Genomic DNA, 19,848 nt, shown 5'->3' on the forward strand with positions numbered 1-19,848 from the left:
CTGTTCAGTCCAGTAACCATATGTACAATATCAATTGTCAGTCTCACTGTGAATTGCAAGAAATTGATGGTTATTACTGTCTTCCTAAATCACTAAAATTTTATATTTGGTACCCAGTCTTTCCAGCCAGCTACACGTGCTACAAATGTTTGCACTGAACTGACAGATCAAAGCCCGAAGGCAGTAAAGAGTTGTACTGACACACTGCATAATCCAGCACACTTTGACTAACCAATGCAGAAACATGGGAGGGGGGCCATGTGACTGATTCCTGTGTCCACCTACAGGGAGACAATTCTGAATATCGTTCTTCCGTGTTCTAGATCTCCTACATGGCAAATGTCAAAGTGTTCTTAATGTCCTCTTATGAGTGTCAGTCATCTTACGGGGCAGACCGCTTTATGCTGTATGTCCCTGGCTCAGTCTCTCTCTATTATTTCACAGTCACCCTGAAGCACCACTGTTCTTTTTTTAACATAATTCAACTTCTGGCCAACCATGTGACTGGCATATGGAATGTTCTTCCTGGAGGATCTTTTGTAACTCTTAATTGCTATAATAACCAGACATTTTCTTGCATTTTATGACTTCCATTCTACACACATCCCACATGAGCCATCTGGTACAGTACATTTTAACCTGGGAATTAATTCAAGTGAACATTCCACGTAATAGTCAGTTGCATTCTAAACTGTATTGTTTGAGGTAGGTAGTGTTTGGGAATGTTAAATATCTTCATAGAGTACTTTAAATAAAACAACCTGGGAAGGAAACTGGTTGTTGAGGAGAAGGAAGTGGGCAATGTCAAGGAGAAAAAATTCAGTATTTATGGACTGGAATACTAGCAATGGTAATTAACGTCTCTGAAACAAGAAATTTATGTAACTAACTCTTGCTAGATGATCAAACACATTTAGTATAAAATTTTTGAGTTGGTGGTATTCTCACTGTCAGCACCTTTCAAAGTATCACATAGTTAATCCAGATTTACAGTGCATAAATTTCTATATTTTCAACAAGCTATCATAAACATATGTTTTGTGTCTTTCTTTTTGAGGAGTTGGCACAAGAAAGAAATTTAGAAAAAGGGCTGATAAAAAATTCCTGGATCAGCTCAAAGAAAAATGTTCCTTGTTTCCCACATAGCTGTAATCATTTACATCTTAAGACATATGCTACAAAAAGTGAAGTTAATATACAAAGATACTGAAAATAATGTAACAGGTAAGTCATGAGTATAGCTGGTCAATAACATATCAAATTTGGATGAGGATCTTGGTCAGCATGTATTGACATGAATGAAGGTCTTAAATAAAAGAAGAATTTTTACTAGTATTATTCACCTACATTTAAATGTATGTTGTGAACCTGTACAACATTATCTGTTAAATTTGTGTTGATTTTGTTTATCTTCTTTAAGATGCTGAACTGGTAAACACTAATTACTTGAATGATAAGCGGTATCTACTTATTATAAAAAAAATTTATTCCTTGCATTGACCTCTGTATAATTACATTTACTTTTGTTTATTTAGTGAAATGTTGTCACCAGCAATGCATACTTTTGACCAACTGTTTGTCAACAGCAAATGATTTTTACACTGGTCTTACAGTGAGGCATAACTGGTACATACATGTGCATAATGATCACATGGCACAGACATTATGGCTGCTTTAAGTATCACAGCGCATCCCCTTGTACTCTGCCTTCAGGAAACAGACATAAAAAAATTATTACAGAACAATGAAATTGAATTAAAAAATTGAATATTTACCAAACTAGGGGCAAGAACCAAATCTGCATGCTTGCTCATATGTTCACTGATAACCATTTCAACATATTCTAACTGAGCCTGAGAAAGGTAAATAGCATGATTGAAGTCCTCTAAGTCTGAATCACTGTCAAACACAGAGCTGTCATCGGCGGGTCCCTGTAACAAACAAATGATTACTACGTAACTGCATTGTCCAACACCCACTTAATTACTTTTCTCTGGACACACTCGAGGAACTTACAGGAGGCCTACGATGTCTCAGAGATGAAGTACCATTAGTGGCACTTCTGCTCAAGCTGCAGTCTGACTGACTGTCTAAGAAATTGCGATAATCATCTCCAAATTCTAACAAACGTCGTGCTGTTTCTGGATCAGCAGGTTCTTCACTATACGGCTCACTCAAATACTTTTCCTGCAACAAAATTATCAACCTACATAAAAAATTATTCAACAAATTAAACTAAAGAAGAAACAGCAAGTAAAATTCTTTGCCCCTGTCAACTGTAAGAGGCATTTTGAAATAATAAAGTCTGTTATCAGACAATGAAGTGTACCTTTACATTAAATAAAAAATGTGTCACATCTGACCATCATAACATATTTTAAGAAAGTTCTTGTAGAATGTAAATACTTTAGGACTGAAGGAGACCACTCACTGAAAAGCAGACACATTGAGTTAACTTAGTTTTTTTGTTTTTTTTTTTTTTTTTTTTTTTTTGCCTAACAACAACCCAACAATACTTCTGTTCTTTGGTGAGTGGTCCCCTTTAATCCTAAGTATTTACATCATCATATCTTATCAGTCCTCAGCTCCAACAACTTTGACATGCTATGAGAACTGGCAGCTGTGTGAGGTTGCTGTTACTTACTAAAAGCAAAGGTCTTAAGCTACTTTGTGAACCCGACAAAAATCTATAAACTTACATAAAATATGTTTTCCTAGCATTTAATGTAGCCTAAGCACATTCACAGAACAGAATTTATTTCTTAAACAAAATAGTCATTGTCATAAACACAGAGGTAATTAAGCTGAATACTGAAATCAGTACTGAACGGCTACACTAGCTTTAAATGCACAGTATCCACTATACTATTACAAACTCATATTTTAAACCTCACAAAGTTCTTCCCATTCAATATTTGTTTTCTTTGCTCTGTAATATCTCTCCCAAAGCCTTAAAAATAATTCTCATGAAATAAAATTATTAAATACATAAATCCAAAACAATCCACTCATTACTGTGCCCACTGCAGTTGTCAAAAAACTCTTATCACATTGTTTTCTTAACATGTTAAGCACATGTTTAAATTGTTTCATACCCTATAAATAATCAATGTTTATAAATAAATTTTAAAAAATGGTGTCACCATACGAGGCCAAGTCCCACACATCCACAAGTGCTTCCAACAATTATGATGTACTAATTAAACTAATATTTTCCTTTTACTGTAAAATCTGTTGCGCCTACTTTCTACCAGCTCCCAAGTCTGGGAACATCCCATTTTAAGTACTTCAAGTCCTTTTAGCAAAACTTTCTTTTGTCACTAACAATTACCTAGAACCACTTTCCTTCAAACTTCTATTTTATATCCAGCATGACTTATTACTTTACTGGCTTTTGAAAGCAACACCAGACACCTCCATATCACCACTATCAACCAGTCATATTTATTGAGATCACACATATGGTATATTCACTGCTGAGCATCTCTTCCAGCACCCATCTGGTTACATAGCCAATAGCTTATTTTTCATCGGATCAACAATTATTTAACCTTCAAAATTCTAACCACTAAACAAATTATTCATGCTTCCATAAAAAAGTGCATTCAACTTCATGAGTTCCAAAAATATTAGATTCGAGTCTGTTCTAAATCAATGGATCTTTCATATTTGGATTCCATGAGCCATCACTTTTTTCCTGTCTGTTACTTTATTTCTCCTATTAAATTTATTTGTACCAGCTTCAAATGAAAATCACTTTTCATGATGCTGAAGCCCATTCTTCTGGAGGCCATATTATCATACTGTTGTGACTCGCCGATCATTCGAAGTGCCGCCGCGCAATTATGCGCGTCCTCTACTTGCGGCGCTGTCTGCCAGACATGCAGCAGCTGTGCCACCTAAGCAGCCAGCCGAGCAGCGGCCGCTAGACTGGGACTCAGTGCTCATTTGAATGCTTACGTGTACACATGTCTTACTTGTCAACTTACTCTGTGACTTATATGTGTTGTTGTGTCGTTCCGAAATATATGTGTTAAACTTGAAGTTCTAACACATACCTTACACATTATAATCATTTGTATCCAACTGTGAACTTTTCATGTTTCTACGTCATTTTTCATTTGACTTTAGCTATACTTACAGTTGTTTGTATTGTTTACTGCACAGTTCTTGTTCTTTTGTTCTTATTTTAAACCATTCCTCAAACATGATTAATGACACAGGACTACCAATTGTAATCACTGGAGGACAGCCTAATGTTTTTTGATACGGTAAGTTCAGAAATGCTAAGGTTTTCTGTCTGTCTGTCTTATAAAGACAGTCTGTTTAAACAATGTAATGATCAAGATCCAGAAAATTCTTACAAAACACGTACATCTACTGCTAACATTGTAATGATGTATTATGTTCTTCAACACTAATACAATCGCATAAACCTTAATGTCTCTTCTTTTTCCTCCTCAAATGTCCACTGTTTTCTTCCTTGCACTCCCTGAGGGCATTCCCCATGCTGCATCCATCAGTAGTCAGCTATCATGCTGACATCCCATTGACCCTGGTACCTCTGTTCCATTTCTATAATTTCTTGATTGACCATTTTTCCCTGTCTCTCACTCACAGCACCTACATTTTCCAGAAAATAGCTGATGTGGGAGTTAGAAAGTGCAGCATGGAGTTCAGACTCTCAGAGGCATCCACTCTTTGAAGGTATCCATCATTTTCTTGCTATATTGTCATAAATGCAGTCTCTACAGTTGCCAAACAACTTGTTGGCGCTTTGTTTAAAGGACACCTAAGGTCATCATTGAATTTCATTCATTTTATCTTAAAATGTTGTCAGAGCTGACAAAAAATTCCTTGTTTCATCCTGTATTCTGATGGCTCCCTTAACTTATTTGCCATATACTTGAAAGTGTTACCATCTTTTTGTAGTAAATTGTTTAATAATGCCAAATTTTATGCAAATTGAAAGTGGAAGTTCTTTTGGGTCCTCCATAGAATTGAACAGTATGTTTCTCCCTCCAACTCCTGTATTAACTGGCCAGATTTTCTCACACCAGTGCTTGTCTTTTTCGCAGATGGTCCCATTTGCATAGGACGCAGGGATACATGGTATAGCCAATTTATTGGGGATCAGAGAGAATTCTTTTAAATCCTCACAAATGGACTACTTGTATGATTTGTAATCAAGCTTGTTCACAATAAAGACTAAAGAATCAAATTTCTCTTTTAAATGTATTAAATATCCCATAGACATTGAAGCACATTTGTTTTTGTAGTGTAGGAGGCCCACTTTGACCTGCTTCTTGAAGAATTAATGAAAGGTCAACAATCTCTTGCTTTGTGCTGAATTCAAAACTTTTGCATCAAACCTGGAATAACGGATTGTTAAGGTCATCAACATGACAAAAGAATGAAAGGAAATCTTTTTCTCTATCTCTGGAAAAATAGAAAGAGGATCCAGGGGCTATCAAGTTCTTTTCTTGCAGTCTAGAAGCTCACAGCTGTGCAGCATCTTGTAGGAGTGACAGGTTTCTGGCCAAATCATTCAGTTCGAATTGTGAAAACAATTAAGGTTTGTGGAGACCTTGTCTTCATAATCTTGATAAAAGTGTCATATAACCCATTTCCTAATAGTGGAAGCACATAATCAAGACCATCAAGTGGCAGAGGTACAGGAATTTCAAAGCCTGAGGCAGGGGATGCAATGAAGATTTAATTTCTAAAAAACAGATTTCCTTTTTGATTTTGAAGTTGTGTTCTCATATGTAATGTTAACAAGAGAAATAGTCATCACTTTTGAGTCTATGCTCAGAACACATGCATAGAGCTTCCTCACAATATGAACATGACTTGTCCTAATTGCTGCCCTTACACCAAAGTATGCAGAACACATTTAAAATCTGTAGTTGTCCACTGCTGGTTTTGCTGCAAGTTTGCCATATATGACAAAGCAGCAATGGTCAGGAGAAAGCAGACACCAGCAGAATTATTATCCAGCACTGAAGTTTGCGTGACAAATGATATATAATGTGAACATATAGGCCTCGATGCTACATTACAGAAGTATGTAGGTAGTTGCATTATGGACTACACAACAAAATATCGTTTTTAGCAGTTTTCGCAGCAAACCTTCAAAAAACAATATGGCTGTTGTTATAATGATAAATGGCAACATTTTGCATATCTCACAGAAATTTTTAGTTTGGGTCAAAACTGTATGTGATTGAAAATTGTAAGTACTTTACCTAAGAACAGTACCCAAAAATACACCAAAAAATCCTTTGTCAACCAGTTAACCAACAATTCTAATTTCAGCTCTAAAGCCTCACATTTACTACCAATGTCTGTCATGTACTTTTCATGTCTCTCTACAATTTGATTTCAGCTTATTCTTTTCCACCTTCCTGTTCCAATGTGTGCTTTTCCCCTCATATTTTGATTGTTGGACCTAAGGAAACAACATATGGCAGCTCCTCCAAATGCTTATCGATCACAATAAGCAACAAAAAGTAATTGGGCATGTCAAGAGTATCCCAGGTCTCTATAATGGCACAGAGGCACTTCATTCTATATTGGCATCTATGGATAGAAGTGATACAGGCTTGCTTAACCCCTTAAGATATTAATTTTTTTTTTCAAATTATGTTCCAAAAATTTTATTTTTTTATTTTATTTGTGAAAGATGCCCTATAATGAATGATATTACAAACAGACATATAAAGCTCAAAACAGGAAGTTACAAATGTTTGGAGAACACCATTAATAAAATCAAAGGACACTAATGCTCTGGACTTTGACTAAAATATACTGAAACTCAAATTATTTTTAGTTTCTGTGTTGATATGAAGTTGAACCAATCACTTAACAATGATTTCCTGTTAACAGACATCTTGGAGGAGCTGGGTGGAGGCCAATGGATATATTTATCTCGTACCACAGGTGAGCAGCTGTCAGTCAACTGACAAACTGTCATCAATTTCAGTCTCCAATGAAGTATCGCCACATTCTTTTTCACTTTCTGAGATGTTAAATTCATCAGAAAACTCGAGATCATTATAGCTATTGTTTCTGGAAGCAGTGCCAAAAAATAATACAGGACACAGGCTTGTGTTTTGTTGTCAAGTAAACAGTAAAGATTGTACCTATCAGCAAACACCTCTACTAAAACATGAGTCTCGCTACAAAGGTAGGACTGGATGTGCTCTTGTGGTTGAACATTTGACTATCAGTGCTGAAATTGATATGAGAGAGGCTTTATTTTTTCATAGGACTATTCATAAATCGCCTGAGTATACTCAGGATTTTGTATTAAGCAGATAAGCTGCATTAATTCTGTCAACAGTCAACATCTAACATTCAGTACAGAAGTTTAGACTTTTTATTTCCATTTGTGTAAATGCTAGACAGGCTTCACATTTCTACCTCTATCTGCAGAACATAATATACTTGACTCAATATATGTCATCAGTACAAATCATTATAAGCACTCAGATTAATAACATGATATATATGCATTCTTCCTACACTATGTGATCAAAAGCATCTGGACACCTGGCTGAAAATGACTTACAAGTTCGTGGCATCCTTCATTGATAATGCTGGAATTCAATATGGTGTTGGCCCACCCTTAGCCTCGATGACAGCTTCTGCTCTTGCAGGCATATGTTTAATCAGTTGCTGGAAGCTTTCTTGGGGAATGGTAGCCCATTCTTCATGGAGTGCTGCAGTGAGGAGAGGTATCAATGTCAGTCGGTGAGGCCTGGCACAGAGCTGGCATTCCAAAACACCCAGAGGTATTCCATAGCATTCAGGTCAGGGCTCTGTGCAGGCCAGTCCATTGCAGGGATGATGTTGTTGTGTTACCACTCCGCCACAGGCCGTGCATTATGAACAGGTGCTCGATTGTGTTGAAAGATGCAGTTGTTGCCCCCGAACTGCTCTTCAACAATTGGAACCAAGAAGGTGCTTAAAACATCAATGTAGGCCTGTGCTGTGATAGTGCCATGTAAAACATCAAGGTGTGCAAGCCCCTTCCATGAAAAACATGACCACACCATAACACCACTGCCTCTGAATTTTACTGTTGGCACTACACACACTGGCAGATCATGTACACCGAGCATTTGTCATACCCACACCCTGCCATCAGATCGCCACATTGTGTACCATGATTTGTCGCTCCACACAAGATTTTTCCACTGTGTGATCGTTCAATGTTTACACTCCTTACACAAAGTGAGGCGTCGTTTCACATTTATCGGCATAACGCGTGACTTGTGAGCAGCCGCTCAACCATGAAATCTAAGTTTTCTCACCTGCTGCCTGTCATAGTACTTGCAGTGGATCCTGATGCAGTTTGGTATTCCTGTGTGATGTTCTGGATAAATGTCTGCCTATTACACATTACAAGCCTCTTCAACTGTCGGCGGTCTCTGTCAGACAACAGAAGAGGTCGGCCTGTACACTTTTGTGCTGTACATGTCCCTTGACATTTGCAGTTCCCTATCACATCAGAAACAGTGACCCAGGGATGTTTTGGAGTGTGGAAATCACGTGTACAGTCATATGACACAAGTGACAGCCAATCACCTGACCACATTCGAGGTCCACGAGTTCTGAGGAGTGCCCCAGTCTGCTCTCTCACGATGTCTAATGACTACTGAGGTCGCTAATAAGAAGTACCTGGCAGTAGGTGGCAGCACAATGCACCTAATATGAAGAATGTATATTTTTGGGGATGTCCGGATACTTTTGATCACATAGTGTATATCATTGCAATTTCTAACTGTAACACACAAAACTGTTAAACAACAGATCAATCTGCTGTATAATAAGTGGAGAAGGAGGTGGGGATGCTACCTCTCAGCATTCTACAAGCGGCAAAGCAGAACTCAAAAACATATCACAAGATGTTAACTATTTCTCTATTCATTTGTATATACTAAAAACTTTAATGCAGTAATAATGTTTCTAAGTTGTGGGAGTCTATGCATTCCACACATTATCTATAAATATGTATGATTTATGGTTACATCAATGATTCCTAATACGAGACCTACATATCCATAGAGGGATAATGAAAATTTAATGAATTGAAGTATTTTTAACATTATTTATCTTGTGTAATGTTGGCAGTTTCTTACAGAACTGGATAGTTAAGTTGAAAACTTTTAAGTAGATAAACATTGATAGCATCAATGTGCAAACTGAAGAGCGAGCAGACAAGTCCTTACTCTTTCTGCTGCACTACATCAGAAAGGTCACCTACATTCTGTTTCATGAAATTATACTGTCCTTTTCACAGCACAGATTTTTAAATTAGTAGTAACACAGTGGACAGAGATGAGAGTAATTATTTTCCACTAAATGCTTTGGAATATGTGATTGGTAACTACTAAACAAACGGAAGAAATGCACATTAATGGTATCCATCTAAACTGCCCCAAGCTGCACTGCACTGCTAGATGAGAAACTGTTTCTCAGACATCCTGTGCAGAAGTTTTAGCACTCTTCCAGGAAAGGCTATTTGCCCCCGAACAAATGCTGCTCACTCTTCAGTTAAACTATAATTATAATTTTTTAGTTCACATCTATGAAGTACAGAAATTAAATTAACCTGATAATTATCCCATGCTTGCTCAGAAAAGGAACTGAGCTGCTCCTCAGTACCCTGCGCACTACCGCGGTCAATATCACTGTCAGCTGGCAGTGTCAGAGGACCCAACCTAAAAACTGGCAGCTGTAGCCGGGAGTCATCCTCTGTTCCACTAGCACTAGTGGAATTTCCTGCATGTGCTAAGGTAGATGGATCACTTGCAGTATTGCGTTCTGTTGAACCAACTGCTGATCTAGAACCAACTCCAGAGAAAGACCCTGACTTCACTAAGAGTGAGCTACCAAACATTCGGCTGATAGGTCTCTGTGTTGTACTCAGGCTATCTGATCCAGATTCACTTTTACGCCCCTGAAACAGAAAACAGTTTCATAGTACATATTACTTAGTACTCAGCTTCTTAAACAAAATTAATAAAATATAAGTAGCTGAAGTAATAGGGTAATGGTAAAGCAAAATGTAGGTGATATTATGGCACTTACAATAAACTGGAAACTGAATCAAAGGACCACATTTACACGGCTCCATCTGCCACTACAAATCAACCAGAGCCTAAAAAAATGCTCTCACAGAAGCTGCCACAGGACTTAGCAGATATGACATTCAAAGTAGAACATACAATCACAATAAATATGGAATCAAGGCAAACCAGTAGCAATTTTATTATGCCAGTGACGTAGTCTTACAGGTGCATTTGTCAACATAGGTATAGACTGTTCATACTAAGTGATGAACAAGATCTCTCTATTTATAAATCGGCAGAAGTCTGTAGAAGTTGGTCGACTATGGCCTGCTCATGTTTTGTGTATAGCTGCTGCCAACCTCAGTGATCTAGTACAGAGTCCTGTGTATTTAGTCACTGCAAAGTGCTTGTTGCAACATGCTGTGCTGTGTCACATCATGTCATGTCATGTCATGTCATGAAGCAGCGCAAATTTATACATCTCTTGACGAATAGTGAAGTGGTTCCTTGACATTCACGGGCAGTACCACATACTCTTTCCACTCCTCAGAAAAAGGTGATGGTTACTACTTTATGAAGTTATGCTAGGAAATAATAATGTCGCTCAATGTTGCAAATGGGAAAGCTAAAATAAAGAGTTGCTCCCCACATTCTCTTAGGTGGTAAAACAAATAATGATGTAGAAAGCAGCAAGCTTCAGCTCTGTGAGAATAATTCAGAATTTCTGCAAAGATAATCCTATAAAATAACCAGACATTCATGGCAAAAAATGGTAAATTTAAATTCAAACTTTTCAGTTCACTAGTGATTGGAAACTGCCCCCCCCCCCCCTTGTCTGAATTTCTTTAAAGTGATCATTTCATTTGTTTGCATAAAAGCAGTATCATTTACTGTATGGACTCCTGGTACTGTTTAGCTTTCTAGGAGAAACAACTTTTTAAAATCACACGTGGCATTGTCTAGGTTGGCTTCCCAGGTATTTTCCCACACCTTGCAATTATTTTCTGTTCCCTAGAAGGAGAGGTCCCCAGGGGTGGGATCCAATTTTTGAAACCACAGAGGTGGTTGTGCAGGTTCAGATCCCAAGTATTATATCACATCCTGAGATCTTTTACCCTGATGGACCCCTGTTTGCATATAATCAACAAAATGAATGACGAGAGAGAGAGAGAGAGAGAGAGAGAGAGAGAGAGAGAGAGACAGAGAGAGAGTGTGTGTGTGTGTGTGTGTGTGTGTGTGTGTGTGTGTGTAGGGGGGGGGGGGGTGCAGAAAGAAAAGAAAATCATTGCAGTACAGTGGTTCAAGTCATTTGGTTAGTATGTTGAAGATAGTGGGTTCAAGTCCCATCACTCGTAATTTTTTTTATTACCTCTTTATAGAAATGACTGTCATCATTATTTTTACTCAATTAATTGTGCCTGCACTGTAAATATGATTCTCACAAATCTTCCAACACAGGCTGTCACTGTGATGGACAATTCTCCATGCCATAACAAACCACCAGACAAACACAATTATGAAGCCAAGTGATGATGTTGCAATGGCTGCACGAGAAGGGTGTCACCTGCAATGTAAGCATGGTGAAGCAACATCTGTTCTCTTCAATTCAAGAACATATAGCTGCAAAAGTGAAAAGGTTGTTTGGAGAGTACAACATTTCGTGGGACATTTCCAATAAATATCTGTTTAAGACTGCCCATGAATCCCTTCTGGTAGTAACTGCTGATGACCGACAAGGGCATTGTGAAAAAAACTCAACAACTAGAAGATGATTACTGGAAGGCACAACAATGTTGTTGAACTAGTAGTGGACGAAATATTTATTGATATGCTGAATCAGACAGTAGCGACAATAATAGTGAATTATGCACGTATGAGGAATATAATGAGACTGATTCTAAGCTATGTGTGTGTACTTACACTTTAGAGTTACAGATGTTAAAAAAGAAAAAAAGCCATCCAAACAGGCCTTGAAGGCACAACGGTACTGACCAGCCATTGTGTCATCCTCAGCCCTGAGATATCACCGAAGTGGATATGGAGAGGCATGTGGTTAGCACACCTCCCTCCTGGCCATTGACAGGTTTTTTAACCGTGCCACTACTTCTCAATCAACTCAGCTCTCAACTGGCCTCACAAGGGCTGAGTGAACATCGCTTGCGAACAGTACTTGGCAGACCCAGACGGTGACCCAGCGCGAAAGTGCTTAGCTTCAGTGTTATGATGGGAACCAGTGTTATATATATACTAACAAATGATCAAAATTTCTTCTTTTTTTTTACTACAATGTAAGTTTTACTGCTGCTCTTTTTAATTTCAAACTGCCTACTTGAGAACTGATAGGGAACTAGTAGCAAGAAGCACCATTACGCAACATGAAGAAACTATCAATTTCAATTTCATGAATTCTGTAAGATTTTGTTATGCTCCATTCTCAGTTTTTACTTCTGTAGACATGCAAAACACAGCAGCTGACAACTGATACAGAGCCAGTACAGTCTGCCCACAAAGAGATGAACAAAGGCTCCGTATTTCTGGACTGGCAGGAATTTCAACTTTGGCCCACTAATGTTTTATGTCCAACCACTGCCAACATTAAAGTGCCCGTCATTTACAACGGCGGCCGAGTTTAGGTTTGTTCTGCGCATCTGATGTCACAAAACATAGTCAGCCAATGAACAGAGAACAATGTTGCCAGAGTTCGACTGCAGTGCAGAGCGCGGACAAGTGTCTTCAGTTTTAGAAATGTTCAGTCGCAAATAAAGTAACTGAACAAAAGCAATGTCTTGATAGCAGACTTTCTATAAAAGAATGCTTGGAAAAAGCATTCTTCATACCAGTTGCTTCATATTCTATTAATTAATTAAACCAAACAAGCAATAAGCCTCCTAATTCAGGCGATAGCAAGGAAATTTATTCTCACTAACCGCTTTTTGGCAATAAAGAACAGTGGTAATTGTTTATTTCTTGGTGCACTTCAACGAAACATGAGTAATTCATAGTCATACCAACAGTGTTTGTTGTTATTTTGCATGATTCTTTAAAGTCCTCAAGGAAGTCTGTTGAATGACAAGCTGCGTTAGCGTAATGTTTAAAGTGTTTGGCTGCTAAGCAGAAGGTTCTGAGTTCAAACCTTGTTCAGTGCTTAATATTTTCTTTACATAAAAACAATATTGAAGTGTCTTACTTCATAAATTTTATTCGTTTGAATGTAATTTCTAGTGGCAACTAAAATCGACCATACAGAAAGTATACGCTGTGGACTTTTACCTCCACAAACACTTCAAAATTTCATGCAATGGTTTACTACATTTAATACTACACAATAACTGTGTTGAACATTGAAACAAAATTAAGTTATTTATGGGGGGAAGGTATCAGTCAAGAAGATGTGTAAAAATCAAATTTTTGGGCCAAATAGTTTTTGTGAAATCGAATGATAAGTGTGTCAAAGCAGTCAGAACACCATGTGTCTGCACAGGCGAGCAGTGCAATGATGACAAAATCGCGCACAGCACAGAATGCAGGGAGCACGTCTCTGTAGCAGCGAAAGGGTTAATGAGGCCGTGGTGGCTTTACTTCATAAACTGCGCGCTCCCCCCTAAATGTAAGTTTGTGAACTATACTATACTATGGCGCTGCTTCTCTTGGTGCCTGCAACTGGCAACACAGCACTCTCCCGCATCTGGGCGGGCATGCGCGAGCCGCCAAGATAAAACAATTGAACTATAGTGATCTAATATAGAACCTTACGTACGTAGCCATAGCGAAGTGATTGTTGTGCTATCCTGTGTTGTGTTGTATCACAAATTAACACATCTCTCCACGAGTGATGAAGCAGTTCTTGGCCCATCATGGGCAGTACTATATATTCTTTCCTCTCCTCCAGAGAAGGGCAAGGTGTAGCACTTTACAAAGTGCAGCTAGAAAAATAATTAATAATGTCGCTGAATGTTGGGACCAGATGACGAAAAACAAAGAGTTTGTTGACCCCTCTCTCAGCCAGTGAGATAAACAGTGGCATATACAGGTGGAGGGTTCATCTCTGTGAGAAGACTTCAGAATTTTTGTAAAGATAATCATGGAAAATCACCAGAAACTTCTGGCAAAAAGGTGGTAAATTTCAATTCAAATTTTTCAGTTCAACAGTGCTTTGAAACTGCATTCTACTTTATCTGAATTACTTTAAAATTGTCATTTTGCGTATGTCTGTGAAAGCAATTATATTTATTGTAAGATCTCCTGGTACCATTTCTCTTATGTGGAAAGGTTCTCAGGGTTGGCGTCCCAGTATTATGTCACATGCTGCATTCATTTACCCTGGCAGCCCCTCATTTGCAAGTAATTATGCAGAGATGAGGAATATAATGAGTCTGATTCTAAGTGAATTATGAGCACTTACAATTCGGTGTTACATATGCTTATGAATTTTCAAAATTTCAGTCATTATTTTTATTGCTGGAATGTAAGTTTTATGACTGGCTCATTTCAATTTCAAATTGTGTATAAGAATAGATATGCAATTAGTAGCAACAAACACTATCACTTGACATGAAGTTATCAATTTCAGTTTCATGAATCTTGTAAGTTTTTGTTACGCCCATCTCTCTTATTACTTTAGTAGATGTGCAATACATAGAAACTGACAGCTGGTATGGAGGACAGAACATTGCACCATCAACATTTCTTGGAGCGTAAACTGATATACGAGCACAACTGTAGTGCCACCACAGCATGGCGTAAGTGCAGCTTGTTCCCCTGCACAATCCCTCACACCTCAGCAGACTGTCCTGGGAGTCGGCCGGGCACAGCTTGCTTCTTTTGCTCTCCACACTCCGATCAGAATTCATTCATCTCCTTGTGAACAGACTATAGTATTTGTGGTTGAAACAAAATCAAGGTGGCCACTAGTTACAAAACTCAAATACATGACAAATCTGTGGATATTTTCTTTTTTCTACATTCTTGACAGTGTTATCAGTTGAGGATTTTCAGATACCATGTGCTTTACATGTGCATAAGATGGATTTTATGGTTCTGAAATCAAATGCAGTACAACTTGTACATCAGACTCAATTTTACACCTGAGAGGAAAATGGACAGTGTTGTGCAAAACTTTAAGGGCAAGACAGACAAAGTAAGGCAACATATTATTAACAACTCAGTGGAAATGAGTAGAAGTGCAGTGGAATGTTGTCACAGGTCTACCAGTCATGCACAGAAAGCTGGATGTAGCAGGGTGTGAAGTCGTGACTATAGCACCAAATGTGACTGGCCCACAACAACATGTAGTTGAAGGAACAAGAAAAAGACTGTGTGTGTGTCAATCAGTGTGCAGTTATGGTGCACTGTGGTGGTGGTGTTCATTACAAGACGGCCCAGGGACAACTTTGGGAGGATTGTTTCACTTCCACAGGGAGCATTCAGAACCATAGGCACTGCTGCCTGAAACAGGAGATATCCAACCAAGGTCAACTGCATCAGCAGATGACCACTACATTGTGAAGTAAGCAAGAGGGGGCCCACGTCAAACAGTGGGTGCAATTACAACCTCATTTAACAGGACTGCATGGTACACAATCTCATGCTCCACAGTGGGCCCTTTGCCCAGTAAAAAATATACCTTTTGTTCCAACGATACCAGCACTTTGGTGGTACCATTTTTGATGATGCCAGGAGCATAAGGAGTGGGGCCACTTATTCTTCTCAGATGAGAATAGACTCAGTCTGAGTAGTAGTTCTGTACATACTCTCATATGGCAACAAGTGAGAATGTGTAATGACCATACAACAACTGTCAACTGCTCTGGTAGAGGAATAGACAATTTGTGTCCCTATTAAGTACCATGTCCTAGATTTTCCTTACAAACCTTGCAGCCCACACGGGAGCAAGTTGCAGATCATGCAGTGCCATCTGTGGTGATCACACACCATATTAAAAACCATGTCCTACATTTTGTAATGTCCAGGGGACCATTATTAATGGTGATGACTTCATTGTAATGATTGTATTTGAATCAAAGTGTCATTTCTGTTTGTCTCATTGTGTATTTCTTTCAGTTACTTTCTGTACTATACTGTAGTGTATCTTTCTATGCATGGTCCAAGTTTCATTCAGCTATCGTAGTTGGCAGTGAGACATCATGCAAAAGTTACTTTCCTCCTTTAGTTTTGCATATCAGTGTGCTTTGTATAATTAACAAACTGTAAGTTGGGTACCTCAATTCTTATACCGTGATCGATGAAATCAACAAAAAATAACCAGTAGTGTTTTGGTTAAAACTGACATGTGCTGTGCCTCATAATTAGTTAACAACAACATAAAACTGAATTTGTGTCCAGCCTGACAGCTCATTTTGAGTATAAGAGTATTGTGCCATGGCTGATCTCAGACTGCTGAAATCTGACATCATATTGCTCATAATAACATGTGAAACCTGTAAGCTATATTAAAACTGCAAGATCCATTTAGTTGAATCCCACACTCATTTGCTATTTCCACCTCATACAAAAATATAAAGTGAAGTCTACACAGTTAACCAGTAGATAGATGACTTCCACATCCACCTTCAGTTATGATAATATTACAGTGACAATAAAAATTTGTCTCCCCTCAACAATGGGGTCCCTAGTGATGGAGCATTAGTGCAGTTGGAGAAGCATAGGAACCATTGGCTGTAATGTTGCTATATCAACCATCCCAAATTAATTAATGAAAGCCATTACAATTGCTATTGGGAACTTCATTGAGTCCACCACCAGTTTTGCTTTACATTAAGCCATTTTCAAGTGGTTCTGAAAGCTCCCACACAACAGAGTGTTGGAAGGTGAAAAAACAAGGTCACATATGTAGAATAAAAGTACAGATACGAGTAAAAGGTTTGAATTATACTGTAGAGGAGTAAAAGTTATGTGCACTATGACACTGTGAGAAAAATAGGATTGACAACATTATATGAACTGCGCAATTCCATACAATAAAAATACTGTCATGCTTTAGCTGTACGACAAATTCAAAAATTATAAATTGCATGTATTACCAGTAAAAGAGGTTAAAAATAGTTTTTTAGATTCAATAGAAGAATAAAATATTTGCAGTGATTGGAGCATGCAAGCTGAGTGTGAAGTTACATCCTCTAGCATGCAAAAGTTGAGCCAAAGGAACTATAGAGGGCATTAGTGTAGCTTGGACGCATCATGGACTGCTTGCAAAGCATGTATACAAATATTCAGGTATAGTTTTTTTTTGGTCATCAGTCTACTGACTGGTTTGATGTGGCCCGCCACGAATTCCTTTCCTGTGCTAACCTCTTCATCTCAGAGTAGCACTTGCAACCTACGTCCTCAAAACTTGATGTATTCCAATCTCTGTCTTCCTCTACAGTTTTTGCCCTCTACAGCTCCCTCTAGTACCATGGAAGTCATACCCTCATGTCTTAGCAGATATCCTATCATCCTGTCCCTTCTCCTTATCAGTGTTTTCCACATATTCCTTTCCTCTCCGATTCTGCGTAGAACCTCCTCATTCCTTACCTTATCAGTCCACCTAATTTTCAACATTCGTCTATAGCACATCTCAAATGCTTCGATTCTCTTCTGTTCCGGTTTTCCCACAGTCCATGTTTCACTACCATACAATGCTGTACTCCAGACATACATCCTCAGAAATTTCTTCCTCAAATTAAGGCCAGTATTTGATATTAGTAGACTTCTCTCGGCCAGAAATGCCTTTTTTGAGATAGCGAGTCTGCTTTTGATGTCCTCCTTGCTCCGTCCGTCATTGGTTATTTTACTGCCTAGGTAGCAGAATTCCTTAACTTCATTGACTTCGTGACCATCAATTCTGATGTTAAGTTTCTCGCAGTTCTCATTTCTACTACTTCTCATTACCTTCGTCTTTCTCCGATTTACTCTCAAACCCTACTGTGTACTCATTAGACTGTTCATTCCGTTCAGCAGATCATTTAATTCTTCTTCACTTTCACTCAGGATAGCAATGTCATCAGCGAATCATATCATTGATATCCTTTCACCTTGTATTTTAATTCCACTCCTGAACCTTTCTTTTATTTCCAGCATTGCTTCCTCAATGTACAGATTGAAGAGTAGGGACGAAAGGCCTTGTCTTACACCCTTCTTAATACGAGCACTTCGTTCTTGATCATCCACTCTTATTATTCCCTCTTGGTTGTTGTACATATTGTATATGACCCGTCTCTCCCTATAGCTTACCCCTACTTTTTTCAGAATCTTGAACAGCTTGCACCATTTTATATTGTCGAACGCTTTTTCCAGGTCGACAAATCCTATGAAAGTGTCTTGATTTTTCTTTAGCCTTGCTTCCATTATTAGCCGTAACGTCAGAATTGCCTCTCTCGTCCCTTTACTTTTCCTAAAGCCAAACTGATCATCACCTAGTACATTCTCAATTTTCTTTTCCATTCTTCTGTATATTATTCTTGTAAGCAGCTTCGATGCATGAGCTGTTAAGCTGATTGTGCGATAATTCTCGCACTTGTCAGCTCTTGCCGTCTTCGGAATTGTGTGGATGATGCTTTTCCGAAAGTCAGATGGTATATCGCCAGACTCATATATTCTACACACCAACGTGAATAGTCGTTTTTTTGCCACTTCCCCCAATGATTTTAGGAATTCTGATGGCATGTTATCTATCCCTTCTGCCTTATTTGACCGTAAGTCCTACAAAGTTCTTTTAAATTCCGATTCTAATACTGGATCCCCTACCTCTTCTAAATCGACTCCTGTTTCTTCTTCTATCACATCAGACAAATCTTCACCGTCATAGAGGCTTTCAATGTATTCTTTCCACCTATCTGCTCTCTCCTCTGCATTTAACAGTGGAATTCCCGTTGCACTCTTAATGTTACCACCGTTGTTTTTAATGTTTGTTTTGACTTTCCTGTATGCTGAGTCTGTCCTTCCGACAATCATATCTTTTTCGATGTCTTCACATTTTTCCTGCAGTTATTTCATCTTAGCTTCCCTGCACTTCCTATTTATTTCATTCCTCAGCGACTTGTATTTCTGTATTCCTGATTTTCCCGGAACATGTTTGTACTTCCTCCTTTCATCAATCAACTGAAGTATTTCTACTGTTACCCATGGTTTCTTCGCAGCTATCTTCTTTGTACCTATGTTTTCCTTTCCAACTTCTGTGATGGCCCTTTTTAGAGATGTCCATTCCTCTTCAACTGTACTGCCTTCTGCACTATTCCTTATTGCTGTATCTATAGCGTTAGAGAACTTCAAACGTATCTCGTCATTCCTTAGTACTTCTGTATCCCACTTCTTTGCGTATTGATTCTTCCTGACTATTGTCTTGAACTTCAGCCTACTCTTCATCACTACTATATTGTGATCTGAGTCTATATCTGCTCCTGGGTACGCCTTACAATCCAGTATCTGATTTCGGAATCTCTGTCTGACCATGATGTAATCTAATTGAAATCTTCCCGTATCTCCCGGCCTTTTCCAAGTATACCTCCTCCTCTTGTGATTCTTGAACAGAGTATTTGCTATTACTAGCTGAAACTTGTTACAGAACTCAATTAGTTTTTCTCCTCTTTCATTCCATGTCCCAAGCCCATATTCTCCTGTAACCTTTTCTTCTACTCCTTCCCCTACAACTGCATTCCAGTCGTCCATGACTATTAGATTTTCGTCCCCCTTTACATACTGCATTACCCTTTCAATATATTCATACACTTTCTTTATCTGTTCATCTTCAGCTTGCGATGTCGGCATGTAT

The 19,848-nt window shown here is 38.4% G+C and overlaps 1 protein-coding gene across 4 annotated transcripts in view; it reads right to left on the minus strand.

Moving 5' to 3' along the window:
• Positions 1-19,848, minus strand: part of LOC126184525 (uncharacterized) — a 922,262-nt gene that overhangs the window by 185,806 nt on the left and 716,608 nt on the right. For all 4 annotated transcript variants that reach the window (XM_049926925.1, XM_049926927.1, XM_049926928.1 and 1 more), the window contains 3 exons: positions 9,620-9,967; positions 2,017-2,187; positions 1,776-1,931 (listed from right to left, as the gene is read on the minus strand). In XM_049926925.1, coding sequence (XP_049782882.1) covers positions 1,776-1,931; positions 2,017-2,187; positions 9,620-9,967 — 675 coding nt within the window. The remainder of the gene's footprint in view (positions 1-1,775; positions 1,932-2,016; positions 2,188-9,619; positions 9,968-19,848) is intronic.

Source organism: Schistocerca cancellata, chromosome 4 (assembly GCF_023864275.1).
Source record: "Schistocerca cancellata isolate TAMUIC-IGC-003103 chromosome 4, iqSchCanc2.1, whole genome shotgun sequence".
Lineage (NCBI taxonomy): Eukaryota > Metazoa > Arthropoda > Insecta > Orthoptera > Acrididae > Schistocerca > Schistocerca cancellata.